This window comes from Aspergillus wentii (assembly GCF_001890725.1).
Source record: "Aspergillus wentii DTO 134E9 unplaced genomic scaffold ASPWEscaffold_1, whole genome shotgun sequence".
NCBI lineage: Eukaryota > Fungi > Ascomycota > Eurotiomycetes > Eurotiales > Aspergillaceae > Aspergillus > Aspergillus wentii.
This window is the reverse complement of record NW_024467832.1, coordinates 4,288,747-4,304,303: the sequence shown is the minus strand read 5'-3', so window position 1 is coordinate 4,304,303 and position 15,557 is coordinate 4,288,747. Positions and strand designations below refer to the sequence as shown.

Genomic DNA, 15,557 nt, shown 5'->3' with positions numbered 1-15,557 from the left:
TTCCGCATTTACCCAAAAAGATCATCGCCCATGACAAGCTTCCAGCGGCAATCCGGGAGGAGGGGGAGAATTAAAAAAAAGAGACGGGAGGATTGGCGAGTCTTTTTGAGGGGGAACGTCCAAGGACAGGACGAGCATCTACACGCCGGGGCGGGGAATGGCAGGCCATGGTCGGACGAGTGAGAAGAGGCAGAACGGAGGATGTGATGAGGCCCGCACGAACAGACTGGGAAGAAGATGTGCGGACTGCAAGAGACATCACGTTGGCCAAGGGCAGGATGAGGCCATTCATTCGCGGAGAGGAAGTGGTGGAAGCGCCCGATCGGGCGCTAAAGGAGGAGACATCACACGGGGGAGGGTGCAGGGCGGTTAGAGATGCGTTGTGAGTGCAGCAAGTGGGTGATCAGTGTGATGTGGATACTCTGGATGATTTTGATGATTTGGATGAATTTTGGACTTATGGAAGAAGAGGAGATGTTGGATGTCTTTTTGGTTTGGTGGTGATTGTCGACCAATGCTTAACGCTGGCAAAATGCTTAGCAGTTCCATGTGACCTGTGTTTTTGATTCTTCTTTATTGGATAGAAACTGCTATACAGTTATAGCCTCACATAGACATTCTCTCGTACAGAATATATAGAATAGAATAAACCTACAATCATACAATTATATCCCATGGCAGTGTATTGGCAGAACCACTTTGACTCCAACTCAACTCCCCCACTTCCCCAATTCTAAAATCAATTCTATCCACCAAAATGACAACCACAATTCCCATTCAACTCCATCACATACAGAGACATACATAACCTGCACCTCCAAGCGCCACACAAAGTACCTCACATCCGACAGCTACAGCTACACCACACCACACTAAATCCTACACCACACCTACAGCAAGCTACAGCACAGATCAAATCAACCATGCCCCACAGCAGCGCCCGCACCAAAAGCAAGAACAAGAACACCATCTCCAAGCGCCTCGAAGTCACCTCCGACGACGGCTGGACTCACGTCACCACCACCCACAAAGGGAAGAATGCCCGTCGCCAGCAGCGAAAACCTGCCACAGAGGATTCAAATGCGAATGCCCAAGATGAAGATAAACAGCGCTTCCTCGTCCCCGCCGAAGCACCGCGCAACTTGAACCTGGAAAATCTCACGGCGCAATTCGAGACGTATCGCGAGAAATGGATCGGGTCGGCGACGTGTCGCGTGCTGAGGGAGACGGTGCAGGCTGCTCTCTCTGCGTCTGTGGATGATGATGACGATGATAAAAAGGCAATTGAGGTGAAGAATATCATCTGCATTGGACTCGGAAGTCCCAGTGGGTTTCTTCGCGGGGGTTGGGTCGATCGGAGAAGTGTCTCCATGTACCAACTCGCTGCATTGACGACAACTATAGATCTAATAGATAAAGGTAGGTGTCTTCCTTCATTTGAAATACTGATGAAACCATCAACTAATTTATAAGAAATCCCAATCTACGCCCAAGACCCCGTATTCAACACCCTCGACAAATCTCTTCTCTCCTCCCTCGGCGTCTCCGTCCTCGATCACCCCGCCGCCTTCGACCTCGTCTCCCCACATTCCTTCCTCTACTGCCCCGGCGCAGAACGATCGCATCTCGAACAATTACTTCAACATCGGCCTCGTCTGCTCTTCGGTGGTCCGCTCGAGGATACCGAGTCCGAGGTGTTGAATCGGTTTTGTGCGGAGACCGAGTCGAAACGGGTACCTGTGTTTGAGCTGCTGGAACATGCCTTTTGGGAGATGAGGGTTTATCATGGGTAGACGTGAATATCAATATGAGTATACGGATGGATATATATTGCATGGGTTGGAGTATACAAGGAATGGAATGATTTGCATATCTGCAGAAACAAAGTCACATTTTAATAGCCATGTCCAACACGTAACGAACCATAAACATCCTTGAAAGAAGGCCCCACGCTATATACACACATGCAATTAAGCATAAAAAGAGCAATGCGAAAAGAAAAAAAAAAAAAAAAAAAAGGAAAAGCAAGTCTCCCAAACTCACTAGAATACAGAATCAAACACCGAAAGAATCAATCAGAAACCATTGACACGCCCTGACCCATCACATCAGCACGCTGTTTTGCGCGTTTATACATTGAAAATCATCCATCATTAATTGTTCACAGGAAAGAAAAGAAAGATCTGTCAATCCAGGTAGAATATCCACCCATCAGATCGGTTTGCCCCCGCAGTCGGGGATTTTGAGGCCGGGCTTCACCTTGCGGTCTGCGTCCATGAGACCCCATTTGTCTTCCCAATTTTGGTCTTCGGTGTTGAATTGGACCTTCCATGGTTCATCGAACGCTTCGAACCTGTTCATTGTTAGACCATCCACTAGAAGAGATGATAGATAAACATACCAGAAGTAATCAGTGCCATTGTCCAACGCCTGACAAATCCAGTCCGACATGAATTGGTTCATCTCATCAATGCCAGCCACAGACCCTGAGGTTTTATCCGGGCACTTGTTGCCAGATCCACAGTCATTTCCTCCAGAACTGGGCCATCCTACTTCGGAAATGACCTGCTTCTTGTTCGTTCCCTGTGTCAACTTGACATCGTGTTCTTGCCAGAAATCCCAGGTCCAGCTGGCTCCAAGGTCCACGCTAACACCCGCGAAGAACGGATGCACGTTCGACATGACCAGATCGGCTTCCTTGACGAGTTCCTGGTCCCAGTTGTCTCCTAGATCAGACGTGGCCACGGGCAGATCAATGCTTTTGCTCTTGAAGTGGTCTTTGACGTCTTGCATGTAGCTGATCAAGGTCTTCTTGGCGGTAGAAGTGTCAGGGCCGGCGCGGAAGAGTGCTTCATTACCAACGATGGCGCCCTTGAAGATGGAAGTGTCATTGGAGTTGTCCAAGATGTCGTACAGCTTGTTGATTTGTCGCTCTGTCGTAGTCTTGTTGGTGTCAATCCACACTCCCAGCCAGAGTTTCATGTCTGTCAGTTCCAGCCGGTCAATAGCATGGAGAACCATTTCAGTCTGGTTGCAGTCGGTACCATAAAGTCGAACGGTATTGGTCAATTGAGAAAGCACGGCCATATCACGAGTGACGTTATTTTGAGATGGCGGGTACTTGAGACACAGCGGATACTGGACACCCCACGGGGTATAGTCGACACCGGGAAACACCTTGTGCAATTCCTTGTTGTTCATCAAATCCTTGATTTCCTTGGAATTCTTGTTGAGGTCGCCGTTAGAATCCGAGTCTTCCGTTGCAGATGACGTTTTTTCCGGCTTTTCGTTCTCTTTGTGACCCAGAATACCACCAACAGCACCTCCAACAATAGCCCCAACAACGATGAACCCGAGAATCAGTCCCACGATCAAAGCTCGCTTCTTGCTCCCCGCACTTGCTGTCGGTTGTGCCCATCGACTCTTTTCACCGGCCTCCAAACCTGCACCTGGGACTGGGTTATAAGATGTACTGTCACCAGCAGCGGCAGCAGCAGACTTCTTCCCCTTGAACAAACCTGCCAATCCTCCCAGAATACCCCCAGTGGCAGCTCCTCCAGCTGCCGCGGCCGGAACCGCCTGCGATCTGCGAGTATCCGCTGGGGCGGGGTGGAACCCGTCATCCCCATCATCGGCGATTTCGTCCGGATTGATATCAACAGGATAATCTCCAGACCCATAAGCAGACTGTCGCTGATATGGACCGGCATTCAAAGGCCCAACACCCTGATACGGATCCCCGGACTGCTCCAACAGATTGTGCTGGGAAGGATTCAACGCCCCAAGCTGTCCAGGACTTCCCTGACCCGCGGGAGCACCCGCGGCTCCCAGAGGGACATTCGAACCGTAAGAATCTCTCGGCCTGAGTGTATCCGTACTCCCTGCGAACGCTACCCCCCGAGCCGGTGGTGTAGGAATATACGGCGTATCCGATCCGGTGGTATTAAACCCTCGTTCCGGAGGACCAACATACCCATCGCCATTCCCATCCGTGCCCCGAAAAGCCTCGATTCCACTCTGACGGTCATGGTTATTCGCGATACCCAGGGCGATTCCACCAATTCCACCTCCCGCCGCTGCTGGGCCCAGATCATCCACGCCCGGAGTGGCCGTCATGGCTGTGCGCGATCGATCACCATACGATTGTGAGAAAGAGTCTAAACCTTCGAAGTGGTGAGGCGGCGATTCAGAAACCGGCGAGACATCGCTGTATTGAGTCTGTCGGGCTGGGTTGTGTTCGCCACCAGATGATGGAATGGGCGAGATGGGTCGATTCTCAGCTACTCCATTCCCGTCGTCGCCGGGGTTAAAACTGAAAACCCGGTTGCCACCGGACATGGCTTTGTTCGTATAGTCTTACTGTCTTGTAGCGATAGCGGGGGTTGTCTAGAACGGAAGTGAAGAAAGCCAAGCGACGAAGAGAAATAGACGAAAGAAGAAAGAAAGAAATCAAAAAGCCCTCATTCGAAACGGACCCTTATTAACGACAAGTCCGGTCCAGGCACTGACTTTTGTTCCTTGAAACGCGGGCGAGAATGAAATCCGCGGGCAAGTCAGAAACCCTCGAACCGTGGTTCGAGTTGATTCAGATTCGGTGGTTCTATTCTGAGTCTTTTTTTAAATCTTGTGAGGATGACAGAAATGAAGAAATGAAGGACCAACTGTGGACAGACAGACAGTCAGACAGTCAGCAGCAAGGAATCCTTTCTCCGTAGGATCAACAATCAAACCAGTGATTGTCGATCAGCGACAGCCAAGAGAGAATGGTATGTACTGGGTGCGCAGGAAAGCGTAGGAGGGAATCGAAGGGGAAAGGAGGAGAGAAAGGAGAAATGAAGATAGAAGAGAAAATAAACTAGCAGAGAAAGATGAAAAAAGAAAAAGAAAAAAAACTACCGCTGAAAGTGAAGGCGAGAGGGGCAGTTGAAGCTGCCTGCATGCGGTGTAGTTGGAGGGATTGACGGCGGCTGTGGCCCGGACAACGCGAGGACTGGGGACTGGACAATGGCAATACCACGACATAACTGGATGCGATCGAGGCAAAAAAGTCTTATTTCAGACAAGAAATGTGCGATCAGCTGATTTGCTTGTTTGACTTTACTCGATACTTTCTACTGCAGTAGTCAGAGACATTCAGTACTGTATACTGGAACGCTGAACGCTCAGACGCCGTGGTGGTGCTTGTCGACCCTGGATGCGGATCACCCCCACACTGGATACCTGTCACAATGACAGAAAGGATGCTTTCATCCTGGCTGATTTCATCCATCTTCCCACTCCTATTCCTTCACCAGTAGTTGCAACTGTAATAGTAATTCATCTCTGTACAGCGAGATAAAGTGATGGACCCTGAAAATCGGTGGATCTTGATATGCGACCGGAATACCCGTTGGTTGCCGTATTGGGAAGCGGCCACTGCGCGCGGCAGTTCCCGAATAGGCAAGTCACATTGCGTAGTTGTTCTAATTATATCTGCAGACAGAGTTATTGTATGTCGCTGCTTATTATTCGAGATAATGCATTCTGTATTCTGTAAATGTAATGCAACTGTAGGATTCCCTTATCTCTAGACTTGGATGCCACTTTTGATATATCAAGTATTCGAGACGAAAAAGTATCACACACATCGAATAAGTAAATACAAATCCATAAACAGGAAAGAAAGACAAGAAAAGACAAGCATTCGTTTCATTCTTCATTCATCCATTCGTCATGATTTCTCAGCTGGCGTAATCATCAGGTCGTATCGAACAAAGAAAATAAAAATAAAAAAGTCACATAATAAAAGAGACAAAGAAAAAAAAATAACCCAAATCCACCAACACCATTTCCGTCAGTGTTTTTTTTGCGTCGTTTTTCTCTTTTCCGTCCGTTTCAAATCATCCTTCACATAATCTCCTGTTTCTTCGTCACATCTCACATCTCTATTAGATTACACGTCTGTATTCTCATAGCTTAAACATAAATCATCAACCCATAAAGTAGAACGTCAAACGTCGAACATAAAAGACATAAGATAAAAGAAACAAAAAAAGAAGAAAGGGAGATTCATCAAATCAAGCTTCGACTTCTTCGGCACTGCGTTTGGAGGCGTTCGAGTCACTGGTCTGTCGCTTTCTGCGCTCTAGGAACCGTCGCTTTCCGGCTCGTGTCTCAAAATGCGAGGGAATCGATGAGACATCCTGGCCGCCCACCACCATTGTGCTGCGCATTTTATTGCGGTACGCGTCAACTATTGAAATAAAGTTAGTTTCCATGCCAAGTACGGTGAGACACCATGCCATTGCCAGGGTGTGGGACAGACATGACAATAACTGTCAATACATGCCGCACGCGGATGTCACAAGCAAGGGGCGAGGGAAATTCTGGGTGGGTACGCACGAGATCGCTGCAGAAATAGCATCCTTCCTGAAAAAACTCGGCTTTGGCTCCAGCTCATTCGGTATCCGAGGTCGTTGAGCAAGACCTCCTTCTTGCGCCGTCCTCTTGATATCTTGGGGACGGCCACTTCGCTCTCTCCATCAAGCGACGGGGCCGGAACCATAGTCCTCCCGATTGTCGCGGACTCTTCGTCATCGTCCATCTCTCCTTCTTCCTTGAAATATCTCTTCCCGGGAACCACCCGGTTCGGCGGGTTTTTCATTTGCACGGGGAAGTAGGTCCGCGGGAATACCGAGTTAGACATGCGATACGAATCGGGAATCTCGTTCATGTCGACATTGTCGAGCATAACCTTGACCCGGACACGACAGCCCCGCTGGGTATCATCGACGAGGATGAACTTGCGGCGTTTGCCTTCTGGGAGTGTCCCGAATAGGTCGTCGTTGTCTGGGTTGCGTTCATCGTCGTCGTCAATCTCGGCTTCACTGGCTCTGTTCGTGGATGTTGCGACGGCATGGTGTCGTCCCAGGGCTCCTATGCCGCTGTCTCGAAGGAGGGGAGGCATCGATGGTCCTCTTGGATCTCCATGAGCGGCCATGGGTGGTGGGAAGGCCTGGTATCCGTGAAAGACCTGCGCGGTTCGAATATCCGTTGGTGTCTGCCCTGGTGGTGGATGGCTTTCTGCGGTGGATGGACGATGAGTAGCGTTCGCAAATTCAGCGGCGCCTATATTATAACATATCAAGATATATAGAAATTAGCCTACGGCTAAAATGCTCGGGGGCATGTCACAATTGAAAGCAGGGAGGGTAGGTATCCAATAACATAACAAACAACATAGGGTATGGGTTAAAAGGAAAAAGAAACAAACAAAAATCAGAACTAAAGATCAAACCAGTCCCGAGACATATAAAAGTACAAAAGAAATACATCTCCATCAATCTTCGCAAATACGCCCGGGCCATTAGTGGCTCTATACAAAACGGGGGGTCATGCAGGGTCATCAGACATTCCCACCATGACGGATTTTTGTTTTTAAAAGAAACGGCAAAAGCAGCAAACACATCATACATGGTGGAACATACCGCTGACTTCCTCATTGCCTGTAACTGTATCAGGATGGGCATGGTGATGGTGCAGCTGGGGAGGTCCCATCAAGGGACCGACCGCAGGACGCGGGCCGCCCGTGGACATGACATTGCCCGGAATGCCGGGGGCAACCGGAGAAGTAGTGGCCATGTGGGCGGTTGGGTGTGCCGGAACGGTTTGGCGCTTGTTGATCTTGGCCATTCTTCTCACACGCCTGCTCCGTAAGCGAGGGTCTTGGTTGCTATTTCTCCAGCTGTCAACGGCTCGTTGGATCAGCCCTCGCTTTCCTCTTAAGGCAGGGTTAAGATCCGCCAGCGCCCAGCCAACGGCATTACACTCGGTTTCGTAGACTAGTCGGTTACCTCTATACTGATCCTTGCTGCAGCAGGCCCTAGGATAGACACAGTTTTCCGTCTTGAATTCCTGGCTTAGGGTGTCCACGTTGACGGATTCAACGTCACATCGGATGGTATATTCCATCTTCACTCGATCTCGAGAATATTCGAAAGCAATCCACTGTACCCCGTTGCTATCTTGTCGGACTACCAGGGGGGTCGTGGCTGGAATTGGTCCCGGTGCTGCACTGGAGCTTGTCCCAACAGATGGGCTCTGGTGGACACTGCTTGTGGCGATAGAAGTGCCAGCTGTTCCAGGGTGGGGTGGGTTCAATACCGCCCTTTGCTCTGGCGTTGGTTGCTGTGTTGCGGATCTTGGGCTGGACATTACGGCGGCTGGCGCCTGAATAGGGTGTACTTGAGCGGCACTCGTCTGGTGAGGCATCATCAACGGCTGCGTTGTGAGAGGATGCTGCTGGGGTGACGGGTGCGGTGCATATTGTGGTGGCACGGGGTTCATAGACGGATACGGTTGATATCCATATATCTGGGGTGTCATTTGTGGGGATTGTGCATAAATACTTCGGCCGTGGGGATCATGAGTTTGGGAAGCTACCGATGCTGGGGAGCTTGACTGGGGGGTATGGTAAATAGGGGGGTAAGGCCTCTGCATTTGGGCACTGGTCGCCATGATTTCTGGTGGTCCTAAAAAGAATTAGCCCTGTTCATTTGATAATTTCTCGAGATAACCACTCTGTTGAGACCAGTCATCTTGCTCATCGCGAAGAGATTTGGCTTACCACTCGAGGGATAATGTCCAGGCGCACTTGCGGTGGCGTAAGAAGCGGTATGCGGCGTATAATAAGCAGATTCCTGCGTTGGCTGTCCGTAATGGGTCTGGTGAATGACGTTGTTTCCTAGGGCGTGAGGCGTATATGCACCTGAGGGGATAGTTGTAGTAGGCTGGTGGGGAGAGGCCGGATGTTGCTTAGGGTGAACAAAGCTTGCGGTTCTAGGGTGTTGAAGAGTAAGGGGTTGCGGACCCGCGAGTCCAGATGCAGGGTGTCGAAGCTGAAGAAGATACTGTCAGTGTCTGCTTAATCCAGACTGTATTTCTATGGTACATGGTCTGAGGGGAAATAGTAGGAAACATGAATTAGAGAAATGAGATTGAGGATTATAATGCGGACATGAAGAGCAGCAGACCAGTCGATCCATTCTGTCAACGGGAGTATTTTCAATTATGAAAAGCTCGTTCGCGTTTATGTGAATATTGCTGGTATTCGCTTGAAGGAATGGGAGTAGATATGGCTATTTCAGCCAGTCCCAGGAAAGCTCTTTCGCAATCGCAAGAGCTACACACTCAGGCAACCACTTTATGTGTCCAAATTAAGGATTCTTTTTTGTTTCTCGGTGTATTCCAAAGATCTGGTGGGGTAGATGATGGGCTGGAGGATAGGTGCAGTTCAAAAGGAAGCTTCAGACGAAGCAGACGCCATATGTAGGGTATTCCATGAATAGAACCAGCTCAACCATGGATTCACCCGGATGAACCAGGCACAAAACGTGTAGACAGGAACAGCGGCTCAATTGACAGGGTTTCCCGTCAACTCGAAGGATTCGTGCAGGGGAAAGGAAACCGGGGGTTGAAGTGAAGTGGGAAATGCTTGTACGATGCTCCAGGATGAGGATGCTTTGATATACATCCACGCTTTTCTGGGGATAGCCATGTGTCGATGGATTGAATGAAGGAGATATAGAAAGAAAGACTCACATCGTCAACGGGTTCTTCCTTGTATTTCGCCGTGGGAGGTCCTAGGTCAGTCTGAACCATGCCGGTCATGACTGACCATGCGGCGATACGGAGTTGAGCTGGATATTATGCTCGTTCAGTGCGTTCGACTGACGGGCTGTCGAGAGCTGTCCAGAGAATGCGCAGGAATTGTAGAGAGAGGGTAGAGAGGTAAGTAGAGTAGGGCTCGAGGGCGACAGAGATAGAGTCGACAGAGTTGAGGCTAAGAGAGAGGCTGAAGGACAGACAACGGCAGTGGCTGCTGGCCTGGGCTGGGACTGGGACTGGGACTGGGGGGCAGAAGATGGGATGGCTGTGAGTGGGAGGGGAGATTCGGACGGGCTCGAACGGTGCGATGCGAGTGCCAGTGCAATGTGGAGGGTCCAGGGTAGTTATTTAGCTGCACGGCAGACCCATCCTTCAGGCAGTAATGATCAATAAGCAGCGAAATAATAATGGAAATAATGGAGATAATAATAAACAAAATAACGACAATAGGTAATGGAGAAGGGAAAAATTAAGGACGATCCTTCAGAAGAAAATGGACGGGATGAAGAACTGGAAGAAGAGCGAAGGAGGGCAGGACAGGCGTCAGAGGGATTCAGTGACTGGTGGGGATATCAGGATGAGCTTGTAACTAGCGGGAAAGTGGTGTAATATCGACCAGGATGGATGCAGGAGAGGAAGAAAGAGAGAGAGAGAGGGCGAAAAATAATAAGAATAAAAACAAAAATAAAAAAGAAAAGAGGGATTTTTCAGAAAAAAAGAAAAAAAGACGCGACTGCAGGAAGAGGAAAAGACTCGACCAGATTCAATCAGGGCTCCGGAAAGAAGCTCGACGGTTGTAGCCGAGATGGATGGGGGGGGAAGAAGAGGAGGAGAGGAGGGGAAGCAGGATGATTTGCAGCTTGCAGAGACGGTGCGTGGAAAGGAAGGAGGGAAATAAGAATCACCAAATAATCAAAATAATAATAGGGATATTAAGATGCGGATGACAGGATTAACCGAAGCAAACTGCGGGCCTTGAGCGTATTCTCGGAGATTGATCGATATCGATAGAAGAGAAGCACAGAAGCAGAGACGCAGAGGGGCTCTGATTGGCCCGCGAGGTTGGGCAAAGAGTCGAAAAAGAAACAAAGAATGCAGTGGAGATGACAATGTTCTGACTAGACCAGAATTTCCCAGCCAGATCGGAGTTGGGCATAACTCGACAACGGCGTCAAGGCCTCGAACGGGGTCTTTATTTGCGCCGCTAGTTAGAACGGATGGCCTGGAATAATGAAGATTGGCAGACAGCAGCTTCAATTCCTTAGTCTCCTTTTTTTTTTTTTTTTTCTCATATTTTATTTTATTATTTTATTTTTTTGACGCTGGTGAGAAATTAGGATCTTGCAGAGTGAGACCAAATTCAGGTACCACCAGTTTCACTCACACGAGCATTATCCATCATTTTCTACGGTTTCTCGACTTTCTACCTGTCGTCTTGTCAGTTGGATGTGTCTCAGAAAATCCCAATCCTCCATCAAGTAGTCCTCCATATCATTCGCACGAACCAAAGCCGCGCCCTGACAGCCTGCCTGCCTCCACTTGGTGTGCATGGACCTATATCGAAAAGATCGTCAGTCCTGCTCGACCTATACCATACTAGATATAGTAACCGACGGAGTTCGAAATAGGCGTAGTTCAGTTATCTTTCTTGGTCTTCCCATCTAGGTTTGTTTTCCGTTCCTTACACTTTCTTTTTCTTTTTGCCTGTCTCTCGCAACTGATCTGGTTACATTCCGGTACGTGGAGTCTCCATCGATCTGACTTGCTGCCATCAGCCTAGGTTGTTTCCACTGTTTCCACTGGCGCCACACACCGAGCCATTGGACCGCTGCCTTTTTTTTTTCCTCTTTGGTTCCCCACTCGCCCTCATCTAGTGGCTGGTCTTTTAGCTCCTCTTCGTCGACACTAGCCAGTCGCGCTGCCCCTGTCCAAAAGTCAAATCCACCCCCTCCTCGGCCCCGGTCTAAATAAACTCGAAACACCCTAACGGCGCCCATCCGAATACTGTACTGTGAATACAGTACTGAGTACACTGTATGTAGGAGGTACCTAGGCAAGTATCTGGAATAATGTCGTCGTGTAACCCCAGACAGAAAGTGGCTGATCAATCACGGGCTCCCTGGTCTAGTGGCTGCTGCTTCCCGGCGACTAAATCTGCATCTGTAGGTAGAATGAATACTGTAGCAATATGAACGAGAAGCATTTAAACCTCTCGGCTAGAGTACAGTACAGAGTGAGTACATAAATTTCATAACTGGAGCTGCCGCAGCACACTAAGTAAAAGTACATTTGTCGGAGTAATAAATAATAATAAATGAATAAATAAATCAGAAAATAAATCAGAAAACAAAAAATCAAAAATCAAAAAAGAAAGTATATTCTAGTTTGACTCCCGCTTCCCTCGAGACCACCGGGGCCTATCGGGCGGCTCCACCTGCTCGGTGCAATCAGGGCCGTAGTTTGGCCGGCCTAGTGGATCTTGGCGGTTGCAATCGATAAAAGCGGTGCCCTCCGTCGGTCGAGTCATTTTTTATGCTTTTTTGTTTTGTAACAAAAACGTGCATACAAGACATTCAGATGCTGCTTTTTTTCTTTTTTTCTTTTTCTTTTTTTTTCTATCTATCATCCAGCACCTCGTGCTTCGGGCCATGTGAGTGAAGATCCGTCACGGGATAATATCAGTGTCATATTCTACGAGTACAGAGATACTCTAATATGTATCTGGTGTGTACGGAAGTACATGGTAGCTGAATAGAGACTAAATGTGGAGGTCCCGTCCTCCACATATGGCCTCAGCACAGTTCTAGCCCACCATAGCACTGACAAGGCAGGTACGGACTCCAGACTACAGACTCCAGAGATAAAGATGTCTCAATCACAATCAACTCAACCAGAACTAAAGCAACCAACCAGTCAGGAATAACCGAATAAGGAGAATGGAGAGAACTGAGACCGGACTTTCCAGAATCCGGCTTAGCGGCAGTTGGTGGTCTGTCGTCGTAATCGCAGCATAATAAGTAAATAATATATGAATAAAATAAATAGCAAAATATCTGGCCATGTGTGTGTGGCGTGCTCACACTCGCAGCCATTGGCAAAAGGCGTTGTGATCGATGCAGGGTGCTCAAGACCGGCTCATCGTTGGTCTCCATAGTTCCGTATCCCCCCGGTAGCTTGCCGTCTCCGGCCCCACCCCCCTCGTTCTTTTTTTCCTTTCTTTTTGTCTTGGTGTCTTGGGAGAGAGTTTGGGGGGGTTTTAGATTTCGTATTTAGGATTTAGGAATGCTCGGATTTAGAATTTACGAATGTTTACTTTTTTTTTTTTTTTTTTTTTTTTTGTTCGTGTCCGGTCATTCCATAACGGTTCGATGGTTCTACCCTAACTTCGATGGATGTGACAGGATGGGAGGGGCGGGTGGCGGGCGAAGCTTTGGCGAACGATTGACGCGGAGTATGTAACCCAGTACTGTATTATCAGTATTATTTACCGTACCTGAGTACTAATCCATCACATCGGGGGTTCGTGCTCCGACTTGGGTTGATGGAGTGTAGTCTGTCGTTTGTACAGAATAATAATAATGTACGACAGTTTCCGTGGACAGATACTACTGTAGGTACACAGTATACTCCGAAGCACGGGGAGGGAGCCAACAATCCCGAACAAAGCCAGCCAGAGAGACAGAAAGAGAGAACCCCTGGGCGGATCAACCAAATCTCCCTCGCTTTCGGATCGGCTTCGATAGAGCATCATCGCAACATCATCGGTGGAATACAGTTGCACATATCTCTTTGACCAAGCCAAGTAACTTTGGCGATCAAACAAAGACCGTACGTCATTACAGGATTGACTTTTGTGCGAACCAAACAATGACCACCAAAGGTTCAGAGAGTAACATGGCATGAACAGGGCAAACATTTCCCTTCCAGTCATGTAATCGTTATGTTGTTCGAGTCACGGAAATTAGAATATGCAGTTGACATGCAACTTCGAGTCGAGGAAATAAATCATCAACGCCACATTGTCCAGGGTTGATATTTCTTTTTTTTTTTTTTCTTCTCAACAGTTGACGCTGTCTGCCTGGACTAGGATTGTTTAGGTGGTGATCGACGGCATGGGGTGTCATGCACATCAATTGTAGTGCCCGGTTTGATCTCAGTATCTACCAAGTAGCAAGTAACAATACTATCTTCTCTACAATACTCTCTACCTACAATAGTACTCTGAATACTAAGTGCTCATGATCCTACGAGTCCAGACCAGCCCCGCACCACTCCACTGTTATCATTAGGCCACAGCGAATGGCACCACACCAACCAGAGCAGAATGCCATATCCACCCCGCGCTAACTTTTCTTGCCTACAGACGAGATGTTGATTATAATAAGCAAATGCGCCTATCACAGTGTCTTGTTGTCTTGCCTTGGCTCTTGGCAGGATTTCTCTTCTACTTGAGTCTCTTCTTACTATTGACTGTTCCGTAATCGAGTAGTATTGGATGTATTTGTCAATACTGGCTATGTAGATGGATAACGCCCTGACCATAACATATCGATTAAGGGGCTCCATCAATCCTAGTGAAATTAGATCCATCCATGCCAACTAACAGCTCCCCGACAGCAGCCCAGAAAACCAACCAACGGTTTTCGGAGTCTGGAAATACCTACCTTACAGGCTGACATGACCCATCCACCCAATCATCAGCAATCGCAAAAATAGCTGAGGTGATTACTGATTTCCATCTTTTTTTTTTTTTTTTTTTCTCCACAGATCAGAAACACACGGGCCAGTGTCAATCGAAAAGGGAAGTTTGGAACACTACTCCGTAGGCCGGACCAAACATTCAAGCTGTGTGTTAGGCTATTTAAGACGGAATACTCCGACGGGTAGGGTATGGCTAGCTTAGCTTAAGGCGAGATGAGATGAGACGATGGGATCAGGATGGAGATGCCGAGATGGAGTATGGAGTTCTGCCTGGTTTTTGCTCTGGTGGAGTCCAACAAAATGCCCGGCTGTCTCCAGGTTGATCTGCCAATCATCTGAGCTATGGCGATGTGACTGCTGATATTAATAAATAGGTAATAACATTCTTTTGCTATTTCCTCCGTGTCTCCTACACAGTACACTCACTATAGAGAACATGTGATCTGAGCCCTAACACTACCGGCCCCACCACCCGCAACAAAGTACCGAGAGTTGGGGATAATTCCAACCATGCGAAATGAGATTCAAAACACTCACACCATGGTTTGTCTATCATCGCAAGGATAAATATAACCCATCATGTCCTGTGTCCGTGCTCTCAACGGGTGATTATCGGGCCATGTGGATTCCAGGTATCCTCTACTAGTTATTTATCAGGATAGGATGGATGTTAAGGTTGAACGTGGACGAAAGTATAATATATAATTCACCGACTGGAAATGTGAGCAGTAAAAAGCTTCTCTTCTAATTATCCCGAGTGTCTACTGTCTATAAGGCATTGTGAAGAAGTATCATCATCCTCCCTCCTCCTCCTTCGTACTCTGTCTGGCAGGGCAAAGGGCTTTGACCTCAGAAACTAATGTATGTACCATGTAGCTCCTCCTAGTCCCGTAGTGTCCGTAGCTAGGCATTTCATTTATCACTTATTTATTAACCAAGTATTTGTTTAATATCCATATTATTGATATTCATGCCGATGACCCGATGTCTGTCGTCATAATTGTTTGCTACTCACTAACGCAGAGAGGAAGGCAGCAGAGCAAAGGCAACGTTTGCCTTTCCCCTCACCACCTTCTCCATAAGTGTATACGAATCTAACTTACTGGAGAATATGTATGAAAGAAAGACCATGACAGGGCAGGGTTACCCCCCCAGCCTTCCCGTCGATTCCCTGCTTAGAGTTGAATAGCACAGTTCATGAGTTTATCTCA

The 15,557-nt window shown here is 48.1% G+C and overlaps 5 protein-coding genes across 5 annotated transcripts; 1 reads left to right on the top strand and 4 right to left on the bottom strand.

Annotated features, from left to right (window-relative positions):
* The first annotated feature begins 687 nt into the window (after positions 1 to 687).
* On the top strand, positions 688 to 1,989 carry ASPWEDRAFT_35231 (SRR1 family protein). The gene is made up of 2 exons (XM_040834181.1): positions 688 to 1,419; positions 1,474 to 1,989. Exons 1-2 carry the CDS (start codon positions 924 to 926, stop codon positions 1,791 to 1,793), a joined length of 816 nt encoding a protein of 271 aa, XP_040695314.1. The 5' UTR covers positions 688 to 923; the 3' UTR covers positions 1,794 to 1,989.
* A 222-nt stretch (positions 1,990 to 2,211) lies between these two features.
* On the bottom strand, positions 2,212 to 4,338 carry bgt3 (putative cell wall glucanase; the record flags this gene model as incomplete). The annotated part of the gene is made up of 2 exons (XM_040837067.1): positions 2,212 to 2,353; positions 2,402 to 4,338. The coding sequence occupies 2 exons, from the start codon at positions 4,336 to 4,338 to the stop codon at positions 2,212 to 2,214; spliced, it is 2,079 nt and encodes a 692-aa protein (XP_040695313.1).
* Positions 4,339 to 5,975: 1,637 nt separating this feature from the next.
* On the bottom strand, positions 5,976 to 9,958 carry ASPWEDRAFT_278331 (uncharacterized protein). Its single transcript, XM_040833052.1, has 5 exons — positions 9,580 to 9,958; positions 8,606 to 8,876; positions 7,467 to 8,501; positions 6,382 to 7,107; positions 5,976 to 6,232 (listed from the first exon to the last, which is right to left on the bottom strand). Exons 1-5 carry the CDS (start codon positions 9,646 to 9,648, stop codon positions 6,057 to 6,059), a joined length of 2,277 nt encoding a protein of 758 aa, XP_040695312.1. The 5' UTR covers positions 9,649 to 9,958; the 3' UTR covers positions 5,976 to 6,056.
* A 2,315-nt stretch (positions 9,959 to 12,273) lies between these two features.
* ASPWEDRAFT_35226 (uncharacterized protein) lies at positions 12,274 to 12,749 on the bottom strand. The gene has a single exon (XM_040834180.1). It carries the CDS (start codon positions 12,735 to 12,737, stop codon positions 12,438 to 12,440), a length of 300 nt encoding a protein of 99 aa, XP_040695311.1. The 5' UTR covers positions 12,738 to 12,749; the 3' UTR covers positions 12,274 to 12,437.
* Positions 12,750 to 12,958: 209 nt separating this feature from the next.
* On the bottom strand, positions 12,959 to 13,912 carry ASPWEDRAFT_35225 (uncharacterized protein). The gene has a single exon (XM_040834179.1). The coding sequence runs from the start codon at positions 13,574 to 13,576 to the stop codon at positions 13,154 to 13,156; it is 423 nt and encodes a 140-aa protein (XP_040695310.1). The 5' UTR covers positions 13,577 to 13,912; the 3' UTR covers positions 12,959 to 13,153.
* Between the last annotated feature and the right edge of the window lie 1,645 nt (positions 13,913 to 15,557).